General features: G+C 38.1%; 1 protein-coding gene across 3 annotated transcripts in view; it reads right to left on the reverse strand.

The window, feature by feature from the left end:
- The window catches only part of PSIP1 (PC4 and SRSF1 interacting protein 1), a 50810-nt gene that overhangs the window by 16858 nt on the left and 10105 nt on the right, over positions 1-23847 (reverse strand). For 2 of the 3 annotated variants that reach the window (XM_067553114.1, XM_067553115.1), the window contains exons 5-12: positions 18600-18716; positions 17791-17895; positions 15527-15589; positions 9738-9864; positions 6560-6635; positions 5472-5700; positions 4599-4717; positions 1474-1529 (exon numbers count right to left, since the gene is read on the reverse strand). In XM_067553114.1, the coding sequence (XP_067409215.1) occupies positions 1474-1529; positions 4599-4717; positions 5472-5700; positions 6560-6635; positions 9738-9864; positions 15527-15589; positions 17791-17895; positions 18600-18716 (892 nt within the window). Of the gene's footprint in view, positions 1-1473; positions 1530-1915; positions 4070-4598; positions 4718-5471; positions 5701-6559; positions 6636-9737; positions 9865-15526; positions 15590-17790; positions 17896-18599; positions 18717-23847 lie in introns of those variants that run through there. The other variant, XM_067553116.1, reaches the window with a different exon arrangement.

A 23847-nucleotide genomic window follows, 5' to 3' on the forward strand; every position in this document is an offset into this window, starting at 1 on the left:
ACGTGAGTTACGCAAGCTACTCTGCGTAGTTTGCTTAACTCCTGTTAACTGCTGCCGAATCTCCAGGTAAGTGTAGACCAGGGCCTAGACTAATCAAGGAAACCCCTTAACTTTCTCTTTGTTAAACTACATAGATTGAACTCCTTGAGTATATCACTATAAGGCATGTTTTCTAATCCTTTAATAATTCTTGTGATTCTTCTCTGAACCCTCTCCAACTTGTCAACGTCCTTATTAAGTTGTAGACACTAGAACTGGACTTAGTCACACCAGTGCCAAACACAGAGGTAAAATAACCTCTATACTCCTACTTGAGATTCCTGTTATACATCCAAGGGTCACATTAGCCCTTTTGGCCATAATACTGCATTTTGAGCTCATGTTCAGCTGATTATCTACCATGATCCCTAAATCTTTTTCAGTGTCATTACTTCCCAGGAAACTTTCCCTCTTCCTGTAAATATGGCGTACATTCTTTGTGCCTATATGTATACATTTACATTCAGACACCATTGGACAAAAGAGCTTCCTGTAAAATATTACAGGAATTTCAGACTTGTCTTAGTCTCTGCAGCTTCACCACACTCAAATTGGTACCTCCAATGTAGTCTTGAAACCCAAGTTATTTTTATGTTAAAAACAGACCTTTAAACAGTAAAGCCTCACTCATCTGTATTAAGGAATCCTGAAGGGGCTACTGCAGAAGCATCCAAAGCCTTCTTATGGGGGTGGGGGTGGAGAAGAGTGCAACTGGAGGGAGCCAATTTCAGACAGGAAACACAGTGACTAGTTTTCCATTTGAATTCTGACCACTCCTGCATTCTTAGACAAATCAGAATGTAGCAAATAAATCAACTCTGCTGAGCCCCAGGGATTAAAAGGAATGACCTGCCCTTGCAAAGGCGTCCCTGAAGGAGTCTCAGTTACTGTGCAAAGATACAGAGGCCCCGGTAAACTGTCCAGAGCCAGAGCCCTTTCCTTGGCAGAACAAGTGTGAGTAGTTGTAATAGGGCTCCTCAGTGTCTCTTCTTAAAGATTAAACACTTCTTGGACTGCTCTGCTCTGCAGAGGGGAAAAAGCAAATGGAGCACAGGAACTTCCTGAGTACTCCCTTTCAAGATACAGAGAATCAGAAATTTCTCCTAAAGAGAGGAAGAAAGATGCTGCTCCCTTATGGAATTTATGTTAGCCACATAAATAGCTTTACAAATGGGATGACTACGGATAAACGGGAGTACTGCAGAGTGGCTTGGTTTGCACTGCTAAAGACAGAAAAACACATGGGAGGTAGGGGTGTAGCAAAAATACATTGCCTAATGTACTTGCAAGAAGCAAGAGTAGCAGCCAAATATCTTGGATTGTTTTGATCCAGACTAATGAAATTAATCCTCACTAATGAACTTTCAGTTTGTAGATCTGTTTTATTTAAAATTAAAGAGGCTAAAAAATTCTGTATAGCTTCTTTAAACTAACCTCGCTTCTTCTCCATCTTCTTGACTTCTGGTTTCTTGCTTTCCTCTTTACTCTGCCTATTAAAAACGTCAAACATTTTACAACATGTTTGTATTCTTTTAAAGTCTGTACTTGCAATATTTTTATGAGAGATATGCTGTTTCATGACTAAGGCAGTAACTCAAAACATTAGCACAAGAAAAGGGCAAACACTGATTTTGCATAATGAAGTAGATTATGATTAATTTAATAACGACAGCATGGATAGCAGAATCTCCAGGATTAAACACCGATTTCTATTGAAAGCAATTTATTACACATAGCAAATGATGAAAGGAAGGATAAACAAATTAATAAAATTACAAGGAATCGTACAGATTTATAAATTTTATTCTCCATGCTTTTGTCGCATGTGAAAGTTAAAAGAAAAATGCACTGTATGAAAGATTCAAGCAACAGAATATTTTATGGCTTCAAGAACACTTTAATGGCTCACATCAGACTTTGAAAGTGGCACATGGTTCTACCCCACCTACACACAGTAATGGGGGGTGGGAGGGTGGGGAGGGAAATTCTAACAGTCCCTTCATATGGCAGTTTCCCCAGAACACACACAAACCCTGCCCCCCAAAACAGTCAGCAGTGGAGGACAGAAATCTACAGAAACACCTTAATTTAAGTGCCCTAATACAAATGGCTGTATTATGTATTAATCACATTGAAATGCCTTAATAAGCATAAAACTGTAAAGAATTTAAGTTCCATCCCGTCCCGCCCGTCCCTCCCCCCAAATATTTTTACAAATCTCATGGCTCTTTTCTTACGGTGAGGGGGAAATACTAATACAATACAATAAAATGAAAACAAGGACTTAAAAGAAAAAACTCCAGGAAAATGGCATGGTCACCCCTCCAGTCACAGGAAGGAAGACATTACAAAGTCTCAGTATCTAATTTTGGAACCAAATAGAAGTTTTAAACTCTCAACTACATGGTTTAGGAACCACGATAAATCCATTTACCAAGTCTTCAGACTGTGTTATAGTTGGTACTACTTCTACATATATACAAATTCTCATTTTAGGTTTGGCAAATCCTAACATACAATAGGGATCACATTTTCTGCAATGCATATTCAGTATATTTTTGAAGCAGTCAACACAACAGATACAAAAAGCTGACAACAAAAATTCATTTAAAAATTCAATCCCCCATGTCTATCTTGTGTCCTTAAGCATATCCTGGATGTTCCTCTCATTCTAACCAGTTACAGGTTCACAGATTTAAGTCCCCAGGATTCTTTTTTTTTTTTTATTGTCAATTACACAGTTTAACTGGGAACACAAAACAAATTTCACAGAACATCTTTCATGACAACTGCATCCCAGAACAAAATACAGTTAAATATAAAAAGATAATACATAGGTACAGTAGAACAGATTGAAAATGCATAAGCAAGATTGTAAATTTACAATTAAGATTGTTCCATCTGTTTAGACTATTAAGTCCGTGGGGAATAACAGATTTCCTTCTGTATCTTGTATAACACTGGGCATTGTTGGTTCTTAGATAATGAACAGATATTACTATTATTTGTATTAATTAATAAGAATTAATATTAATAATGAGATGGAGAGGCAAACCATCATGATGAAGTTAAAATGGCTAGCAGTAGACCAAAAAAAATCCAACCTATTTCCAATACGTAAGATGAGGGCATTGCAGAAGTAAACAGCACAGAAGAGAAGAAAAGATGTATTTTTAAATTTCTTTTGGTTTCTTTAGGTTTAGAGTTAACATTAGTCCCTAGCTATAATGAAGGCCTGCATATTCCATGATACGCTAGATCCTAAGGCTGAAGCAAATGCTCTCCTACCTATAATAGTTTAAGTGCAACTGTTTGTAGTTCCTCAGAAGCATAAAAATTAACTTGAAAGATATTTAAAATGGGAGTTTCTTTTTTGAATTAGTATTAAAATAAATAACCAAATCAATACATGACAATTTGTTGCAGAATTAAAAGTGTATCACAGAATTAAGCATTACCAATACATTACAACAGTTGTTGAGGAATGTAGGGGCAGAGTTTAGTATCTTTGGGGGCTGGAGATGCTTGCAATTTGACAGCTAGTAAAAAGGAATGAGTTTAGGCTGCCAGGAAAAGGGTGGTTGAGGAGGACAGAAATATAGAGTCTGGGTTCTTGTTACTAGGCATGGAAAGGTTACAGGGGAACAGGTGTGTGTGTGTTAGACTTTGTCATTATGTAGAGAGGGATGGACTGTTTTCTCATCTCCTTTTCTCCCAGAGTTTTGTTACCTTGTTCTCCCCTTCTTCCTCCCTCCCACCAACTGTGGGGTTGGGGACATCATGATCTCCTGGTGGTTCCTTCTTCACCCATTCCTGGAGTTGCTCTCCAGAACAGGACAGAGATATCTTCCTAGTGTCCCCACCCCCCCAAGTTTCTGGCAGCATCTTCTCTCCATGCTGATGCTTGGTTCTTTTGTGATAGTTTCTCTTCTGAATGCAGACTCCTTGAAATCACTCAACTGGCTTTGCAGAGCCAGAGTAGCATAAGCCAGAACCTTTTCCTTGTTCTGTCTGACGGTGTGGGCTCCAGCTGCCAGACAGAGAAGGAAATGTTTTCCAGGGAACCCTATGCATTCCACAATGTGATCAGAATACCACAGTCATGGAATTAGTGAACCCTAGCACTCTCTCAGCCACATATATTCAAGATTTGAGACACGGTACATGAATCTACTTGGCAAAGTTAAATTCTCTTTCTTCATAAAGGTAGGCTTGAATATAGGAAGCATTCACAGTCAGGATTACTTCTAGGCAGAACCTACCAACTCTGCCTTCATATTGGGAAGCCTAAGCTATTGCAAGATTGAAAACACTTTATATTCGCTCAAGTCCAATTTTATCCCACTGTCTACCAAATTATATTGATCCCATATATTGATTTATAGTAATTTATCCTCTATTTAGATGGAAATTATAAAAAAATATCACCAAGGGAAGCCACCACCAGATTTTGCAGATTAATCACTAAAGGAATTTTTCTTCAGATTTTGTCTCTTCATGTTATTCTTAGCTACTACTATAAACTTGCACAACCACTACAGATTAAAGAATATACTCACAGCTCAGATTCCATCGGCTCTTCTTGCTTGCGTTTTCTTTCTCCTATATCTCGCTCATGTTGGCCTTTCAACATATTCCTTCTATGAGCACCCTGAAAGTTTCTTCCTCCTTTTCTCTTCTGTTCCATTTAACAGAGTTTAGAGATTTGGGTGGGAAGAGAGGAATATTTAAATTACTACAAATCAAAAAAATGTCAACAAAATTTCAGAACTACATCACAACATGTTTGATAAGGGCACCTGGACAAGGTCTAGATTTCCCCACAACTACATCTATCAAGTGAGTGGTAAGAGATTCTTGTGTATGTGATGGTAATAAATGTTAAGTCTGACTGGCACTTATTTTCTTCTCTCAGATGGAGCAAATCATCTGTTATCCCAGATTCAGGGGTGAAAAAAAAGAGAGCCACAAACTCAGTAACAGGAATCAACTCTGAAATGATCAGGGCATTCTAGTTTTGTTCTTTCAGAATAAATCTCACAAAACTCTTAGTACTCTCTAAAAAAGTAATTATCGAAAAAGCCCTATGCATTCAAGATTCTATTTTACTTGCCCAAATGGCATACTTTCCATAAAAAAAGATGCTATCTACCCAAGGGCAGATTTAAATTAAGGCCACTTAAAAAAATTGCTCTTCTTTAATACCAAGGATTACTGAAATGGCCTTTTGGGAGACAGTTCTGCACCTTCTCATTCCATAGCATGCCTCTGTATGGGAGTCTGAACACTAGACTGAAATTTTTAATACCCAGGATTGAGGACCTGGAATTAACTTCAGGGCATATCTTCATTAAACTGCTTTAGTGGATATTTCCCTCAGAAGAATAAATAAATCAACATCGAAGATATAAATTAATCAAAGAAACATATACCTTATCACCTTCCTGCTCTTCTCCATCCTCCTCATAATCTGAGGCTGATGCAGAACCCATTTTAGTGGCACTTTTCCTTTTTGGCTCAGTCTCTTTTTTTCCTTCCTTTTTGTCAATATCTTTCCTTGGTTTGTCTTCTTCCTTCTGACCCTCTTCATCTTTTTTCAGCTGTTTTTTTGGTTGTTTTTCTTCTGATCCTTTTTTCTTGTTCTTATCCTCCTCAAGAACACTAAAATGTAATAAAAATTAGTTATCTTGTCAGTCAGGGTCCATGCTTAGGCTTTGTAATTCTTAACTATATTGAGTATAAAATGGAGCCAAGTACTCTCAATAGCCAAAGGAGAAACAAATGTTTAAATAAATGGCTTTATTAAAGCATGCTTTATAACTATATAGTTCATCAAAAAATAAGTCAATTTCCAGAACTTTTGATTATGAAGATATCATTTAGAAAGTGGGTTTACTCCCTGTTGTCTCTGAATTTACAGAGACAAATAGCAATGTTCACTACTTGGGCCGCAAACCAGCAAACACTTACGTGTGTGCGCTTAATTGTATGCATATATGGAGACCTACTGAAGTTAGTGGAAAGTGAGTGAGGCTATTCACATGCATAAAGTTAAGCATGTGCTTAAGTATTTGTAAGTTTAGGGCCCAAAAGATGCAATCTCCCCCTTTTTATTTTAGCTGACTTAGACCCCAATCCTGCAAACCCTTGCTCACAAGATTAACTTTAAGCATGCAAGCAGTACCAATTACTTCAATGGACCGGCTTAAATACTTAAAGCTAAGCACATGTATGTTTGCACTAAATGCTAAAAACTTTTAAATCAATTACGTTAGAAATTTTGCAAATCATGGAGAAAAAGAGCTTTCTATCATGCCCGAGTTTGGACTACCTAAGCATACTTGCACCTGATTTAAAGTATTTAGTAACTGCTTCATCTACTAAAGCAAGCAACCATCTATATCAAGTATCACAGGGAAAATAGTGCTCAGGCACTCAGTAATACAGTTATGCTATCTTATCGAAAACAGCTATTTGATATGCGATAAGTAAAGAGAGTATATATTAAAATCCAACTCACAGGTCACTTTCTGAAGGACAAGGTGGTTTCACCAATTTGGGTCTTCCTCTTGGTTTTGGAACCTTTACTTCTGTAGCTAACATTCATATACAAAGATCACGTTAGTCTTCAGCATCTACCTGTTTCTTATTTAAAAAGACTATTCTCATAGCAATATCAACTGATAAAACAACAACAGAGCTAGCTACTGAATGGATTAGTATGCTGACCTTTTCAGTAACCTTTTCAGAGATTAGGTTAATAAATAAATAAATGAATGAAATGAATTGGTGGTCTCATCCTAAACTATAGAAGATGATTTTCTTCATTATAGGCTATCAGCAGGTTAACGCAGGATGTTATAAACAACAGATGAGATTGCATTGCTTTACCAACCTAAGAGGCTTGTAGAGCGTGTACTTGTTATGCACGGACATTGCCAGAGCCAGTCAGTCATATATTTAATGGGAATACCAATTCATATGGTGTGGGACTACAATTATACAGATACAGATGTATCTTCTTCAATTTTGGAGACTTTGGCACTCATATACATGTTTAAAGTTACAGAATATGAATTTTTATAATAGCAAAGTAGTGCAGAATCTTTGTATTATGGACCTTTCAACACTTCACTTGGGAGACTATTTCATACTGTATATATCACTGTCAGGAAACTCCACTATCCATCCAGAAATATACAGCACAAAGTTTTCTTAATTTCACCATATATTTACAATATGCTAAATAGTTTATCCACCTTCTTGGCACTTCTAGCCTAAGCACTGCAAGATGAAAATATTGTGCACAGTATCACTTTAGACTAAAATCTGTAGGAGATGCTAGCCTGCTGCCCCCACTGAGCATGTTGCTAGGAAATGTATTTCCCAGTGTCTGAGATACCGCTGGAGTTAGTGTGCAGCATTGCTAAACAATACATGCACATGATGACACACTAATGCCAGGGGATGTTGTGTTGAATATTGCCTAGTGATATGTTCCTCAGAGAGGGCCAGAAAAACGTATTTAGTTCCATCTGGCTTTTACATTCATTCCTTTAATTGCTTACATTCCATGTATAAACATAAGAAATATCTCCTCTTATATGGGTGATCTAAACATTTTCCAATCATTTTAAGTTAATAAAATTGCAGGTTTAGCAAAGAGAAATTGTGCGGATGACTTAAGGAATTAATTCAAAGTCAAAGACAACTTCTTAGCTACCATGCCAAACAACAACTAAGAAGAGTTAAGCTATGGCTGCATTTTAAAAAAAAATACTTGTGTTTTCATACTGCCAGCAGACGTAAATGAGTATGAGAAGCAACTTAGTATCTGTTGTCCACACTACAGGCTAATATGATATACATAATTGCTCAAAGAACTATTTTCTCATGCAATATTAAATTGTGAATTTTTAAAAGAGCTTTTACTTACAAGTACATTTATACAATTACTTATGACTTTTCACAAAATTTAAGACTGCAGTATATTAAATCTTGCTATTTTCAAAAATAGAGCAGAATTGTTAGCAATATTTTTCATATTATACAGATTTCATAGACAGTTCTGTTCTCCCTTTCAGTTGTTTATCAAACTATTCACAATATTCACTGTTTTTAATTTTTCCTCAAAGAAATCCCTCCAGCCCCTCAATGGTTTCTGTTTCTCTTCTCTGAGCTCCCTACAGGTTTTCTTGTGTTCAGGTATCCAGAAATGAATGCTTTATTCCAGGAACGTTCTTATTAAAGCTGTACAAAGAAACTACCACGTACACAATGAGAAGATAATGCTTGTGCAGTAGACAGAGCTTTCTCAAGGGCTGGCCCAACACCATGAAATGAACTCCCACAGAAACTAAGGACCATCACAAATTTCAACAACTTCTGCTCTAAGTACAAAGTACGTTTTCTTGACTTTGCTTTCCCTAAATATAGCAATGTGTGTGTGTTATAAAAGTATTTCCAAAACAAAAAACAAAACACTTCATTGCACTTACTTCCCCTTAGGGGGAGAAAATGAGAGAGCATACATGACAGATGTTATTCACGCTGCTTAATTCACTACTCAAAGGTGTTCAGATACTATGGTTATGAGTGTGGTATAAGAACCTATAAAAGAACAGAATTACACATGCAGTCTCCTACTATGTCAGATGCCTTTGCACATCACTCTTCCTTATCTCCTAATCTTTATATTTCTTTTGACTCCCCATCTTTGGTTTATTTCAGTTTTGTCTCTGGAAACCTTTACTATAAATATAAATGCATCTTTACTGATGGCAACTGATAACTCCTAAGTATTCATCCATACCGTTTTTGTATCTTTTTCTCAGTATGTTAATTTATAACATATAAGATATAACACAGTGTTCCTTTTTTCCAACATAATAAAGCCTTGTGAACTTTAGTGAAAGGTGAACTAACACTAGCAGACACAAACAGGCATTCTTTGATTAACAGGCATATTAAAGAATTGCAGTAATAAGAGGACAATTTAGTATATTTATCCTCATACAGTGGCACATGAGGATATGAAACAACTGCACTATTCCACTGATGGCATATCATTCCAGGTACATATTCCGTTTGTTACAAGTCCTCTTCTGGAATCACAGAGACATTGGGTCCTGCTCCAAGAGGCACTTCAGTATACTTCATGCTAGTGCTATCACAACTAACACAGGTCCTCAGTAACCCATAGTGCTCTCGTCATACCCACATCTTTCTTTTTTTTAAAAACTGTAGCCTACACATCTGCACGCTGTTTCTTAAAGTATCAGCTTTATAACCTTTGTGATAAAAGTATACATCTTTGCAGAGCGATGCCACATGGCTATAACTAGCTCTCACCAGATATTCTATAGATCACCAGGGTTCTGCAATAGCTGTGACATCAAAAGCATGGGAAGGATGATTCTTGTCCTCTGAATTAATAGATCTATTATATTGTGATACATGTCACAAAGTCTAATAGTTTAAACTCATGTATGTGCTGAACACGTCACAGTTTGGTATTTGGGACATTCAGCACACAACCCTACAACTAAGTTGTTTTATACTTTGAGGTTGTCTTTCACATTAGAGAGCAAATGTGTTGTAATACTTCCGACCGTGTCTACAGAAGTAAATTCTTTCATTCTCCATTAAAAAAAAAATTAAATCGGAAAAAAATTAAGTCAGATTTATGGTGAAATTACCTGCTGGTCTTCCTCTTTTAGGGCTTACTTTGGGAGCCACAACTACTGCAGCTGTTGCCGCTGCCACTGTTGTGTGTGCTGCCGCCACTGCTACTGCTGCCTCCTCAGCTTCTGCTTGTTTTTCAGACTATTTTAAAGGATACAATTCATATAATTAAAAACGGTAATCTCCCTATACTCCCATTCTCTCAACTACTTCTCATTTCTCCTCAGACATAACATACACAGCGCTCAAAGAAGCTACAAAATGCATTAGCTATTTATGTTACTTCAACCATGACAGACATGCACAAGCTGGGTACCAGCTGAGAACACTTGTATTAATTTTTAACAACTTAGGCTACACTTAAAATATAGTTGATTTATCCACCCTGTGATTACCAAACCATAAAACAATCATTTTCAGATTTAAACAAAAGATACACGCCCACATGCACACACAGAACAGCAGCCACCATATCACACATGCTCAGGTAACTTCAGAGCAATAAACTATCCTGGAAAAAGAAACTAGACTCATTCTGTAACATTTACAACATACATTCTTGTACTGTTAAAGACTGCTTTTGGCACCCAGAAAAGTTATAGGTAGCTAACTGAACTTTACCTCTTATTCTTCTCTGAAGTGGGTGCCCGGTGTTCTATGATTCATTAAAACTGGGAAATAATTCTCTCTTATCTTCCCAACACAGACACACTTCCTTTTAAAAAAAATAACCTCTCTCTAGCTTCACAATATAATACCAATGGGTGGAGCTACTCAGAGAACTAAATGTTTCCTGAGTTCCCCAGCTAACAGCCCAAACTGAGAAGATAATCTATAAATTATTATTAATAAACATCAAAGTATCCTGCCTGGACATGAAGAATCTCTCTATTCACTTATTAATTATATAAAACAAATGAAAATAAAGGTTTATGGCAAAGGAAGATCCTAATATGAGGGAAACTCGGGATTTTTTCATCTCTCTCTGCACAAATGCTCCATAAAGGTGAAAAAGAAAGAATGAGAGACTATTCTCTCCATCTGGAATTTAATGCAAGTTAGGATGACCTGGGTGGAGTTTCAGGGAGCACCATGTGCCCAGAGAAAGGAAGTTACAGATAGGTAAAATCTACCTATCTTTCTCCTTTGTGGGCACCTAGTGCTCTGTGATCCATTTACATCTAGGAAGTAATCATCTATAAAACAAATCTCCACAAACAGGAGGAAAACTTAAAATATCACTAAAACAGAATCAATAGGAAGAACAAACTATATACGTGCACCCTCAAATAAGCGTGGTCTGTTCATCATTCCGAAGGCCACATCATGCCTGAATGAGTAAGTCCTCACCGAAGAAAGGAAAACTTTGATGAACAATTTATAGACCTGACAAACTCCTGAATTTATCCATCTGAACATAGTGGATAGGGATGCACTACATCCCTTCTTAGTCAACCACCAAATCCTAAAATTGTGCCTGATTTTCTTCAAAGATTAGTTTTGTGTAAAAAGACTGTAGGCATGACTACATCTAAAGTTTGCAACTGATCTCCTTGTGTGGAAGGGATTAGAACACAAGGAAGACAAACAAGTAACACCAGAACAATGGGTTACCTAATGAAATTAATAGGCAGCAGCTTTAAAACAAACATAAGTAAGTACTTCTTCACACAAAGCACAGTCAACCTGTGAAACTTGTCACCGGGGAGTTGTGAGGGCCAGAAGTATAATTGGGTTCAAAAAAGAATTCGATAAGTCCATGAAGGATAGGTCCATCAATGGCTATTAGCCAAGATGGTCAGGGATACAATCCCATGCTCTGGGTGTCCCTAAATCTCTGATCTCCAGAAGCTAGGACTGAATGACAGGAGATGGATAACTCAATAATTGCCATTTGTTCATTTCCCCTGAAGCATCTTGTGCTCATCACTCTCAGAAGACAAGACACTGGGCTAGATGAACTACCGATCTGACCCAATTTCGCGATTCTTAGGTTTAAACAGATTGGTTCAAACGAAAACTATAATTCTGGGAGAGGGAAAATTTTGGTGAAGGCCTAAGAACCACCTCATCTGGAAAAAGGTGCATGTAAAGATTCCAGATGGATAAGACCTTCAAACTTACTAACGCTCCTAACTGATGTAATTACTAACAGAAAAACATTTTAATAGGAAGTATGGGGAAGACTCCTCCATATATTTAAAAGAAAACCAGATTCAGAGATTATTTGAAGCATCAAATCATGCAAAATAGACTCCAGATGGTGTCTCTGATGAGACACAGGTTTAAAGGATTAGGAAGTGTGAGGCTAGAAGCAGAAGGAATAATACACTACAAAGCTTGGACTTACAGGAAGGTAGGACTCATCTCCCAAGAAGAGCCCTGCCTAGAAGAAACCCCAATATATAGGCCTGGTTGTCAGAAACAATGGAATTTTTGTTCTTTCAAGAGCATCACGAGCACCAAGTTCTCAGAATGGATTTACGGACAATTTCAAAACATGAGTGAAAGTCCATATGCTCTACCAAGTATTTATGCTCTAGAGGGAAAAATTTCTCAGGTTCCAGGTCCTGTAGCTCTGGGAGTTTCAGAGGATCCTGGAATAGAAGTTCCCCCTAGACCAAGAGGTTCAAGGATGCTGAACAGATAGCTGTAGGAGAGTCAGAGAGACTCTCTCTGTGTCTAGACCACTACTTTTCTGCTAACTGCTTAAGGATTCAATGATTTAGTTCTTATTCTTATGAGTCCAATCATAATGTGTTTAATCAGTGGACACAAGCTGCTTTTTTGCTTAAACATAGGTGGTTTTAATCATTAGATGCTTTCTATGGCAAGAGCCTCAAATCAGGAACTGTGCTTAATGAGGGCCTGGAAAGCAGGAGACACTACTGTAAACAAACAATAAGTAATAATCCACAGAACTTCCTGCTCCAGTAGCAAGAGAACTTCCCTTGCTTTATTCAGGATTTTTAACTTTACTTTCTTGTTCTTGCCGGAAGTACCAGTATGCCATGGAGGTCCAATTGTTGCTTTTCAAGTAAACAGCAACTAAATTCAGAAGGAATCTTAAGAAGAGTGAGAGAGAACCACTTTCTTTAGGGCTTGTAATTCTAGGAAATTGTAAATCTATGAAATTGCTAGGAAATTCTAGGAAACTGTAAATCTATCAAATTGCTATGAATGTAATTCTAGGAAATTGCTATGAATGGAAAAACCATTTGCCTTAACTAAATGGGGCCTATCTGAGTTTCCTTAGGTGATGCAGAAGATAATCTGGTTCCTGATTCTGGAAAGTCCATTACTAAAAAGGAAAATTTGTAGAGAGGTGCATCCCCACCATGGAAAAGTTTCCACATCTGGTCACTGTCATACAAAGTGAATGGAATGACTTGAACAGTCCCCATCAGAAAAAAAAAATTGTGACTTTTTCCCTAGGCAACTAGAACCATGAATTTCTCACAGAATATCTAGAGGCAGACCAGACCCTGAGACGTACTAAGGAGCTCCACTGAAAACAGCTGAAGAATTTGAGCAGTGAAAAGTATCTTTACATATTGACTGGTTAGATCTCAGATGGATATCAACAAGTCACCTGTTTTAGGTGGGACTTCAGAGTTACCATCAGAGTGGTGAGAAAACAAGGCTCATGAGAGAAGCATTGCTAGGAATTAGTAACGGGTCAGCAATGTTGCAAAATGTATGTAGCACTGGTAGTCCAGGCAATCTGATGCATGGAGATGGGATTCCTGTTAGGACAAGTAAAATTGAGGAAAAAGTTTTGAGGCATCTTTGTATCAGAAAGGCATGGACTCCATGAATAAATGGGCCTTGCACATTGCTAATCGGCCTGGACAGAACCAGCACTGGCACAAACTAGTTTGTTCTCTTTCGTACCAAGAGGACTCTTGAATGAAGACCTAAAAAACAAATTCTCAGGAAAAAGGAGCAATGTTTTTCTGGTGAAATGAGGCTGGTATTGCTGTGCTTCAGTGCTTTTTTATTTTATTTTTTTAAAACTGGTACAGAGGAAATATGGGTGACCTAATGGGTGAAAATGGGTGTACTTGAAAACCTATGAGAAGACCCTCATAATTCTGTAAGCCCGTTTGTCTGATGTGAAGTTTTTTAAGCTTGATTTGGAAGACTTAAACTTTGAAAAAAATCTCTGTTCTTCAGCCACTGCTCCTCCTTATCTTTCTCTCTCTCTTCCTCTTATCCTTTTGGGTATTTCTCTGATCACAATACACAAGGCATATTACTGAAGACTTGAACTACCCACCTCAGAAATCCAAGAGCAACCCTCAATCTTATTAGGCTACCTAGCCTAGCCTCACAATTGTAAAGACACTGCTGCTACAACTTTTGCTGCTGAGCCAGTCTGTGATCTGCCCCTTTGAAGAAACACTGGTAGAGGTGAGGAATGATAAGGAGCAGAGGAAAGCAAAGCTGGTTACAACAAAGCACTCATGACTGAAGCTCCCTTCTTGTGCAATAATGCTCTTCCAGGTTTAAGTCCTTATTTATGTAGTTTTACAGCTGTACCACAAAATTGTGCGCTCTAAGGGTATGTCGATGCTGCAAATAAAAGGTGTTCTCTTACCTTGGATTAGCTAACCTGCATTAGCTAACTTAGATTAAAAAAGCAGTGAAGACACAACTTGGTTTTTAACTTAGTTTAACAGCTCAAATTAAAGCCTGAGTTAAAAGCTGTATTGCCATGTCTCCATTGCTATAAACATGTCAGTGACCATCTCAACCTATATTTTCACTTAACCATCATTAAAACATTAGAATCCTTCTATATTCCACCTCACTGCTGACAATATCCTTTGTAATAAAAGCCTCACACCCTACTACTGACATAACCTATAATTCTGCATAGAAATAATGCATACTGCATCTTGAAGGCGCACATATACCTCTCCCCTTTCCTCAAACAAGACTAAAAACACCAGCGGTGAAGCATTCACCAAAGACTACAGTGTCAGCATGCTCCCTCCAACTACCCAAGCAAGCATAAAGTGGTTGCACAGAAATCCTCTCAGTGTTTTTTTTCCCTTTATTGGCAAATGTGCAGTGTAATCTTTCCAGGCTGCATATTTAGACAGGTGAAGAAGTAAACATATTTTTAAATACTATTCACAATCTAGGTTCCCCAAAGACTCAATCATTTTTTACCCAAGGTAGTGCATGGTACCTACTGAGCACATTTAGACATGTATCACATCAACAGTTGATCTTTAGCTTCGCACAAAATAAGACTCACCTAGAAACTTTTTGAAAAATGGCTATTACCTCAGGACTTGTATGTCTGCAATTCCTGGCTCAAATTATCCCAATTTTGAGTCACTAACCCTGACCCAGAAGTCCTGAAACAACCTTAACTATAGTAGCACTGCCATACCACTATAATGAAGATGACACAATGTAACAAAAGATTAGTCAGTGTCATCTCACTTACTTTCTCTGATCTATGTCAATCTCAATGAGATAGATAATCATATTGCAGACAGTTCCTAATCTAAGAAACTTGAATTCAGTACACTGTTTTTGTGTAAACTTCCAATAAAAGGGAGCTTTTCTGGACGATGGGATTCACTAACATTTGCATTGTATTCTAAAGGGATTTATTAAGTGAATGAATTGTTGATATATTTCTGTGCAGTTTTGGATTTATTCAAAAATCAAATGAAGATTAAATTTGATTGGAATATAATTTGTTACTGAACAAATGTGAGACTCCAACAGGAAAGCCACCATCACAAAATGATTGACAAGGTAGAGAAATTAAGTATATTGTTACCTTTCTTTTTCTCCCTCTTCTAGCAACTTTAGGAACAGATACATCATTTGCTTTCACCACACCCTGAAAAGATAACACTCAATGTTAGCAAAACACAGGAGTTAGTTTAAGTTATGACACTTGAAGGATTATTTTACCATAGCCTTTAGTACATATTTTAGCAAAAGACTGTATGGACACATCAAGGTATCATCTGTTATCAAGTATCAACATTTGGCAATTTAAGTTTCTTTCTAAAGCTGTAGTAGAGGATTAAGAATCAGTGACATGCCTCTTCAAAGAGACAGATAATGATAGAATGGCTTGTTCTGAACTTCAGTAAATTGCAAATTAAATACTAATTAGGATTTTGTTTAAGGTGTATGGTCATATAGTATTTTATTGAACTCATTAAGTCACATCTAATACATTCAATTTCTAGTGTGTTAGTTTCCCAATGCGTATTAACAGAGATATGTACATGAGCTTAATTAACTTTACACACCTTGTATAGACAGTTTAATATTTACTCTAATAATTAAGAGCTGAAGTCTGCACTCAGATACACGTTCTTTACTCCCAGTGACTTCAATCAGTTGTATAAACATATCTGAAGGCAGAATTTGACTTTACATTTTAAGCTACTCCTGAGACATGGTCAGATGATTATTCTGTTAGTAACTGCAACAGATTTATAATATTTGTACTTAGACTTATCAAGGCATCTTTGTAATACAGTTTTAAATTACTGAGTTTCTTTAGAATTGAGTATTCCCAAAGTGTGGTACATGTACTACTCCACTTGTTGTAAGTGGTATGCCAAAAGCTTTAAAAAAAACAAACAAACAAACAAAAAAAACACTCACTTTTAAACAAACAGTCATCACATTCACTGCCAGGAGTCAGAAAGTGACAAGAAACAAAATGCAATCCCCTGGCACTTTCAGCCATAATGGTGAAGAACACTTGGCTGACCATATCAGCACTGTAGTTTTATTTAGCAGTGTGTTGTGCCACACAGCTGTGCAGATGGTCACTGTACTCATCTGGTATACAGCTGGCTGGCTTTTTGATAGGCATATCTTACAGCTTGTGCTGAGCTGCACAACTGAGGTGAATTTATGAGGTTTTGCCATGCTGCCAGAGCTCATTTCACAGGAAGACACACACGGTTCACAGCAGCCACAAAATCTGCAGCTGCAGGGAGCCCAGTAAGAGGACCCACTGTGCAGTTTGCCCACAATTGCAGGCATCTCTGGGCCACAGCTGTTGAGGAACAAGAAGCCCCTGAGGCTAAAGCTGCTTGATGCCCAGGTAAAGCCCCCCACTTCCAGCCCAGACTCCCCCCACCTCTGCCACTACCCTCTGAACTCCCTCCTGCCCTTTGACACACATGCACCCTTCTCATTAATGCCACTTTTCCCCATTTTCTCCAAGAGCTATTCAAAATGTTTTTTATTTTCTTGATTTCAATTTTGTTTAAAAAAAAAAAAGGCGAACTTCAGCTCATCTTCAATAATAATCCAGATAAGAATTAGCAGGAACTCTGATTTTAAATTAAACAAATTAAAATAAAAAATCAAGTCACTGAATATATTTCAGCAGCATATTAAAATGTATCAAGACCTCATTTAAGAGGTTTGTTTTTTGTGATACTCAAATTACCAGAAACAAATAATAATGGCTGCTTCATCGTGTCTCTTTTTTATGTACTCTCTAAAAACCTGAGATATTTAAAAAGGATGCCATAATTAGATCTGTCCAGAAACTTCTCAATGAAGTGGTTTTTGTTGGAAAATAGACTTATCCAAACAGAAATTTTTAAAGCAGCTTATGTTTTGATGAAACTTTTGTCAGGAAGATTTCTCAGATCCAGCAGGAAATTTCTGGTCAAATCAAGAGAAGGGCCTCCCTCCATATAGCCAACAGACCAGTGGAATACAGGAAAACCAGGTTCAAATCCCAAAACAGGCGAGCACTCTAACCACCAGACTACTGGCTATTCTGTTTTTTCATGAAGTATTTCATGAGTTCTTGGTTTCATTTTGCTTTGAAATGAAACTAAACCTTAAAACCTCAATTTTTGGTAAAAATGGAATTCTTGTTTTCCAACCAGCCCTAGTTACAAATGAACATTCTAGGCTTCCTTAGGCATTTATTTTACTATAGAGTCTGGAAATACTTAAGCATATATTAGGGCATAAAATAAATGTGTATAAAGAAAGAAATTTTCATGTAGTATTTCAAACATCTGCTTTAGGCAGAAAGAAAAACATCCCACATACTTCACTACTGGGTTTTTCTGAAGGGTCATCTTCTTCCTTTGCAGCATCCATCTCTTTTTCTTCTGTTTCAGATTCAGTGGGTAAATTATCTTGTTTAATAGATAACTGTAAATAGAAAAATCAAAGTTTCTAAATTTCACAATTTATATTAATTGAGATCTAAAAGAACCCCAAAGGAGAGAAGCTTCAATAGAATCATTGCTATCAAGTTGCTTTCCACTGTAGAGGGCAGTCCTACGTTCACTGGCTTGGGCTCCCTGGTAACTTACTGACACAAGCTAAATTGATATAAGTAAGGGTTAAGTCAGTTTATGCATTAAGGGTTTGCACTGGTTTAACTAGACAGACTTTTAAAATAAATATTTACTTAAACCAGTGCTGCACTTCTAAGATACCTAAGGATCTGTTTGCCCTGTAAAGGACATCACATGTTAAGGAAGACCGCCTTATGTGTTGTGCTACGAAGAAGAAAAGCAGAAGACCAAATGCAGAGCTTCACAATCACTTCTCCTTCAACTGCCTGATATGTATTTCGAATACTTGACTTGTCTAAGTGCATATTATCAAAAAAAAAAATTAAGTCTTCGTAGTTCTAAGAAACTGTTTCAAATTGTATATATAACAGCATAATACATAATAGTAATTACACAATGACAAAAATGTTAGTTTTCAAGCCTGAAAACAGAAGACTTAGTCACAACACTAATGCAGTGTTCATTTAAACTAAATATGAACAACTGTGCTGCCAAAATTCTTAACTGAAAAGATTTCCAAGACAGATACTAAACTGTTAATTTACAGTCACTTACTTTGGGAATTGTAGACTTTCTCCTTTTGGTTCCTACTTTTTCTTCACTTCCCTCAGTAGGCTCTTGACAGCTTTCTTGAACAGTGTCTTTAACAACATTGTTAACAGCTGGATGGGACTTCAAAACAAAAACATTACCACATTGATGAAGTCAAATAATTTACTGAAGTAATGAACAACAACAACATTGAAGTTGCACTGTTGGGTTTAAAATAATTAAAAACAAAATTTTCTTTACCTGTGTTATAAGTAGCCTCATAGTTTATTAGAACTGATTTTTTAAATCTGTTTTTTCCACTGTAACTGATTTTTAAAAAATTTTCTTTCACCTGAGACAATCAAAACACTTTCAAATTTAACCAAGGTTCCCATGCACTAGCAGTAAGTTGTGTTTAGACCACAAACACTGCAAAGGAATATTTATTTTAAAATTTTACATTGCAATTTAATTAAAACTGGAAAAGTTTTAAGCCACATACAATATTGGAAAATATTTTTAGCACACCAGAACTCAATTCCACCATAGGTTGACATTTCCTACCCCCACTTAACATAAGGCATACTCCACAAGCATTTTCTCTATACACGTGATTGGGCCTTTTAGTAATTCCTCTACAGATGCAAGAAACTGACAACCATTATTTATTTAGAAATCCTTGGCTGCATGAAGGGGCATTAGACAAAAGTTTGTGATTTGGCAACAACCTGATCCACTTCTAATTATCAATGCAAGGTGAATTATAAACAAATAGTTATTTTCAGGAAAGACATATGGACCAAAAACATTCTTTGATGCAGTGAAGGTAGAAAAGATAGCACCAGAACTATGGAAATAGATGATAGAGAAGGGAAAATCACTTGCCTTTAATTCCGCTTCTCTGCAGATAATATTGTGCATGAGTTTCACTCCTAGGACTTAGATTCTCTGCAGGAGAGTAGCAGAACATCCCTCTTAATTTTTCCCTTTGAGGGCAGTGGTTTTGGGGTAGAGCTCACTGCCTCAATTCTATCAGTTTGAAGCTATCCCCAGCAAAGTATAAATGCTGCCCTCTGAACATTCAAGCCAGTTCCGTCAATTGTAGCAGAGCGATAGCTCTGTTATAGTTAAGGTTAAGACTGACTTTCTGTTTAAAACTCAACTCTAAGTACTCTAAAATCCTCTGGTTGCTTGGCTTGCCCTGAAATTTGGGGTGCCTTAAATGTGATGTGGGACTGTTAGTGATCCAAATTTGTGGCCATTTGACCAAGGGGATCCTGGGATACAGTACCCAGAAAAAAAAATCAGCTTCTCTTAAAGTTGATGAATTCTGCCAGCCTATTTTTGCTCACAGATACAGATCAAACCAGGTTCTCAAATGCTCAATGTGACCCCCAACAGAATTCATAGCCCTTTAATGGAAATCAAGTTAAAATGTTAATTCAAAAAGAGTTTCCTTCTCCAGTTCAGTGCTTGAGAAGGCTTGCAGACCCGTTTGCATGCTTAATAGATTAACCTGAGCATATGCAGGCGGAGACTAACTATCTGGAAAACTACCCTTTTAATAACAGGACTTGGGAGGCTCTGAGGGAATGTCACAATCATGCACAGAGTTCGAATCCAACCTAGTGCATAAAATCTGAAGTAAAAAAGTAGGCATAGTGCGCCAATGTGCCTCTAGCAATGGGATTTATATTTTAAGGAAATGCAATCTGAGTACAGCAGAATATTAAAAAAGCCTTGAACCTATTGTTTGAAAGCACACTACACAAGAAAATCCTCACTGGGGAGGGTGATTAGCAGTGAAGAGTAGGTATGAATAGGGGAAAGGGTGTGACACTGGGAGGGGGGATATGCAGAGGAGCGACAGGAGAACTGGGAAGAACAGGGACAGGGGAGCCTGTCAGCCCTCATTCCCCTCCTGTGTGTGCACTGGGGCCCCTGCCTATTTACAGGGTGGTCTAACCCTCTCCGCCCCCATTCATGTGAGCCAGGTTCTGTGGGTATCTAATCCACACTCCCTAACCCCTTCCTGTGATCCAGGGGTCACTGCCCACTTAGGGTGTCTGAACCATTCTTCGCCCTTCCTTGCGAGCCTGAATCTGGGGTTAGAGGAACTAAAGGTAACGCAAAAATTCAAACATCTAAAAACCCAGAAAATAAATAGTTAATATACACATTACCCCAGTGGGGGCTAGCCAGAATGTGTGGGGGAGGGACCCAATTTGGAGGAGTGGACTGGGTGCACTCGGAACATGGCTGGGAAAGCCTCACTAAAGCAACACAGGAGTCCCAGCTGGAGGTGAGTAGTGAGAATGAGGGGCCCATCTTAGTGTGCAGGTTGGGCTAATAACTAAGGTAGCATGCAGCCCTCCAGTAAGTCACTGCCTGTGACAGGTGTATGCAAAAGCATAGGGCTGGAGACAGCAGGTAGCAAAGTCTTACGTGTAAGTAGTTTCTGCATTGCCAATTAATGGCTTAATGGAATGGGAAGGGGAATCAAGAGCTGGAGATATTGACAGGGGAGCTACCTGTTGCAAGGAAATGGTGGAGCATAAGGTAGAAAAGGAGTCTTTTCTCATACTATAACAGCTATGTAGTAAAACTGTCAAGGTTTTGGGACCAACCATGAATGAGATTTCTCTCATTGGCCCTGCCAACAACTACATACTGCAAACATTCCAAAGCATGACTATTATATCCCAGTCCACTATAGCAAAATATACAGAGCAGGAGAGGGAGCACTGAGGAACCACAAAGCAACCGTGTGGCCTACTAAAAAAGCCACTGGACTGGGACTATTCCTAGCTATGCATGGCCTGTTGAATGATTGAAAGTAAGCTACTTCACCACTCCGTGCCTCAGTTTCCCATCTGTAAAATGGGGATAATGATGAAAACTTTTTGAGATCTCCTAATGAAAAGCACTATATAAAAGCTAAAATTTTTTTATTATTACCTAGCCATAGAAGCACATCAATTGCAAACTTAGATGAGAACTACAACTGCCTACATGACCACTAAACTTCTACCAACAAATATTTTTCCGTTTAAAAATATAGGAAATTACATGGCAAAAAACTTGGTTAATGCAGAGTTAAGGTTGCCTGGTGATAGCTTGTGCCCTTCCAGAGCATCCAGTTCAGCAAAACAAACTTCTGAAAACCAGGAAATACAGAGAATAAAGGTCCACACAACATACATTCTTGCACGCCACCTTTTCACTGCAATGGACAGGAATTACTGCACATTCCCCTGCACTCAAACACTGAGCACACTTCCCCGACAGAATACATTTGTAAAACTTAACCACTTCATACCTTTTTACAGCTCCTTCACACTTGCACACAGGATACCACCTAAACTATATATTCTTCTACTCATCATTAAAACCACAGACTGCTTTCATATCCCACCTTCCTACTGACAATACCCATGGCAAGTGAATCCCGGTGTTCTGCTGACAACCTACACAATTTTGTCTTGAAACAATGAAGATTGGAATCTCAAGGTGCATATATACCTCTTCCCGGTTGATAACACACATGGGAGGAATCAGTTGCAGATCTCCTCATATCACAATCACTGCTCTTTCAAGCTACTACTACTTATTCTGTCACCATTCAATAGTTACACCTAGCAGTGAATGCAGCTGGAATGCATGCAGATAATTCCAATGGTTATTGACGGGGGGGACAGAGTTAAGGTTGCCTTAAGGTTAAGGTTACCTTAACTCTATTTCCCGGTTTTAAGACATCTGAGTTTTGCTGAACTTGATTTCTGGAAGGGCAAGAGCTATCACTTGGCAACATGAACGCTGCATTAAGTTTTTTGCCATTTAGCACAGCACAAAGTGAAGCTTCCAGAAAGAAAAGCTAATCAAGAAAAAAAATGTGCCTCAGGGAAAGTACAAGAGATATCTCTGAACTTCCAACAAATTCAACTATCATCTCTATGATGACAGCTCACAGATCTGCTTCTTTACTCTGGACTCATCTTCTCTCAACTAAAATCTAAATCTTTCTGACATCTCCTTTTAGATGTCTATCATCTTAAGCTCACCATGACTAAAGATACGATTCTTTCACAAATTTCTTGATTTTACCTCCATGACTTGTTCTGGACCAGCCCCTCTCCCTCAGGGTCCACTGAACAGCTGACTGGCAGCCAGCCAGCTCACCCACACTCCCTGGACAGCTGAGAAATAGCCAGCCCCTCCCCAAACTGCTGACTGGTGGTGAGCTCCCCCTTCTCCTCAGAGCAGCAGCTGAGGCTGGGTCAGCCTGTTTGTACCCCCCTCCCCTAGAGTATTTTTAGTAAAATTCAGAAATAGGTTGGGGGCTTCTGTGAATTTTTGTTTATTGCCCGTGACCTGTCCCTGACTTTTACTAAAAATACCCGTGACAGAATCTTAACCTTAACTATGACCACAACAGATTGCTTAATCTCCCTACCCGCCAAACCCTTCCCGCTACCTTCTCAGTAAGAGTGGACACCACCACAACCAACAACCTCCCTGTCATAGACCTGTCATCCTTGACAGGGTGTCATCTTTGACTTGGCTCTCTAAATCCTCACATCCAGGCCATATCTAAATCTTGCGGATTTTTCCTGCATAACATCTTTAAGATGCTTCCTTTCCATCCACACAGCTGAAACTCTCATTCACACCCCCTTCACCTCACATCTTGACTACTGCATTATGTTCTCTGGTCTTGACAAATGCAGTCTTTTCACCCCTGCACAGCATGCCATCCAGCAGAATGAGCCCAGAACCAGAAAAATGATAACATGCAGAAATTGACCAAACAATAAGCATATCCTGAAGTAAAAAACTTCTCTTTTTGTAAAGAAGAATCCAGCCTCCTCCATCTTACTAACAAGTTCTGGGGTACAGGAAGAGCAACATAGAATTCCTTCCTGGAGGCTGACTTCAGCAACAGTTATTTGTGAAAATGTGAAGGACAATATGGCTGCGTTGCAAATGTCTATAAGGGAAATGTGAAATTAACAAGACATCGCAAAATGTACAGGAAAAAATATACAGCAAGAGGCTGTCCGGTTCATGAAGACAGATCAAAGAACTGTTGTGATATATCAGAGGTTGCAAAGAGACACACAGTATTCTTTGTGTAGGGGACAAGCTGGCATTGGGTTTTGTTTAAGGAAAAAAAAGATCACAATCAGGCCTGGCTGAAAGATGCTGAAAGGTCTGTGGGGTGAGCTTTGCTTTATAAGATATGAAATTATTAAGTTAAATAAGTCTAAGTACT

The sequence above is a fragment of the Emydura macquarii genome, unplaced genomic scaffold, assembly GCF_026122565.2.
Source record: "Emydura macquarii macquarii isolate MOO-44397 ecotype Brisbane River unplaced genomic scaffold, CSIRO-AGI_Emac_v2 contig_1451, whole genome shotgun sequence".
In the NCBI taxonomy this organism is placed as follows: Eukaryota; Metazoa; Chordata; order Testudines; family Chelidae; genus Emydura; species Emydura macquarii.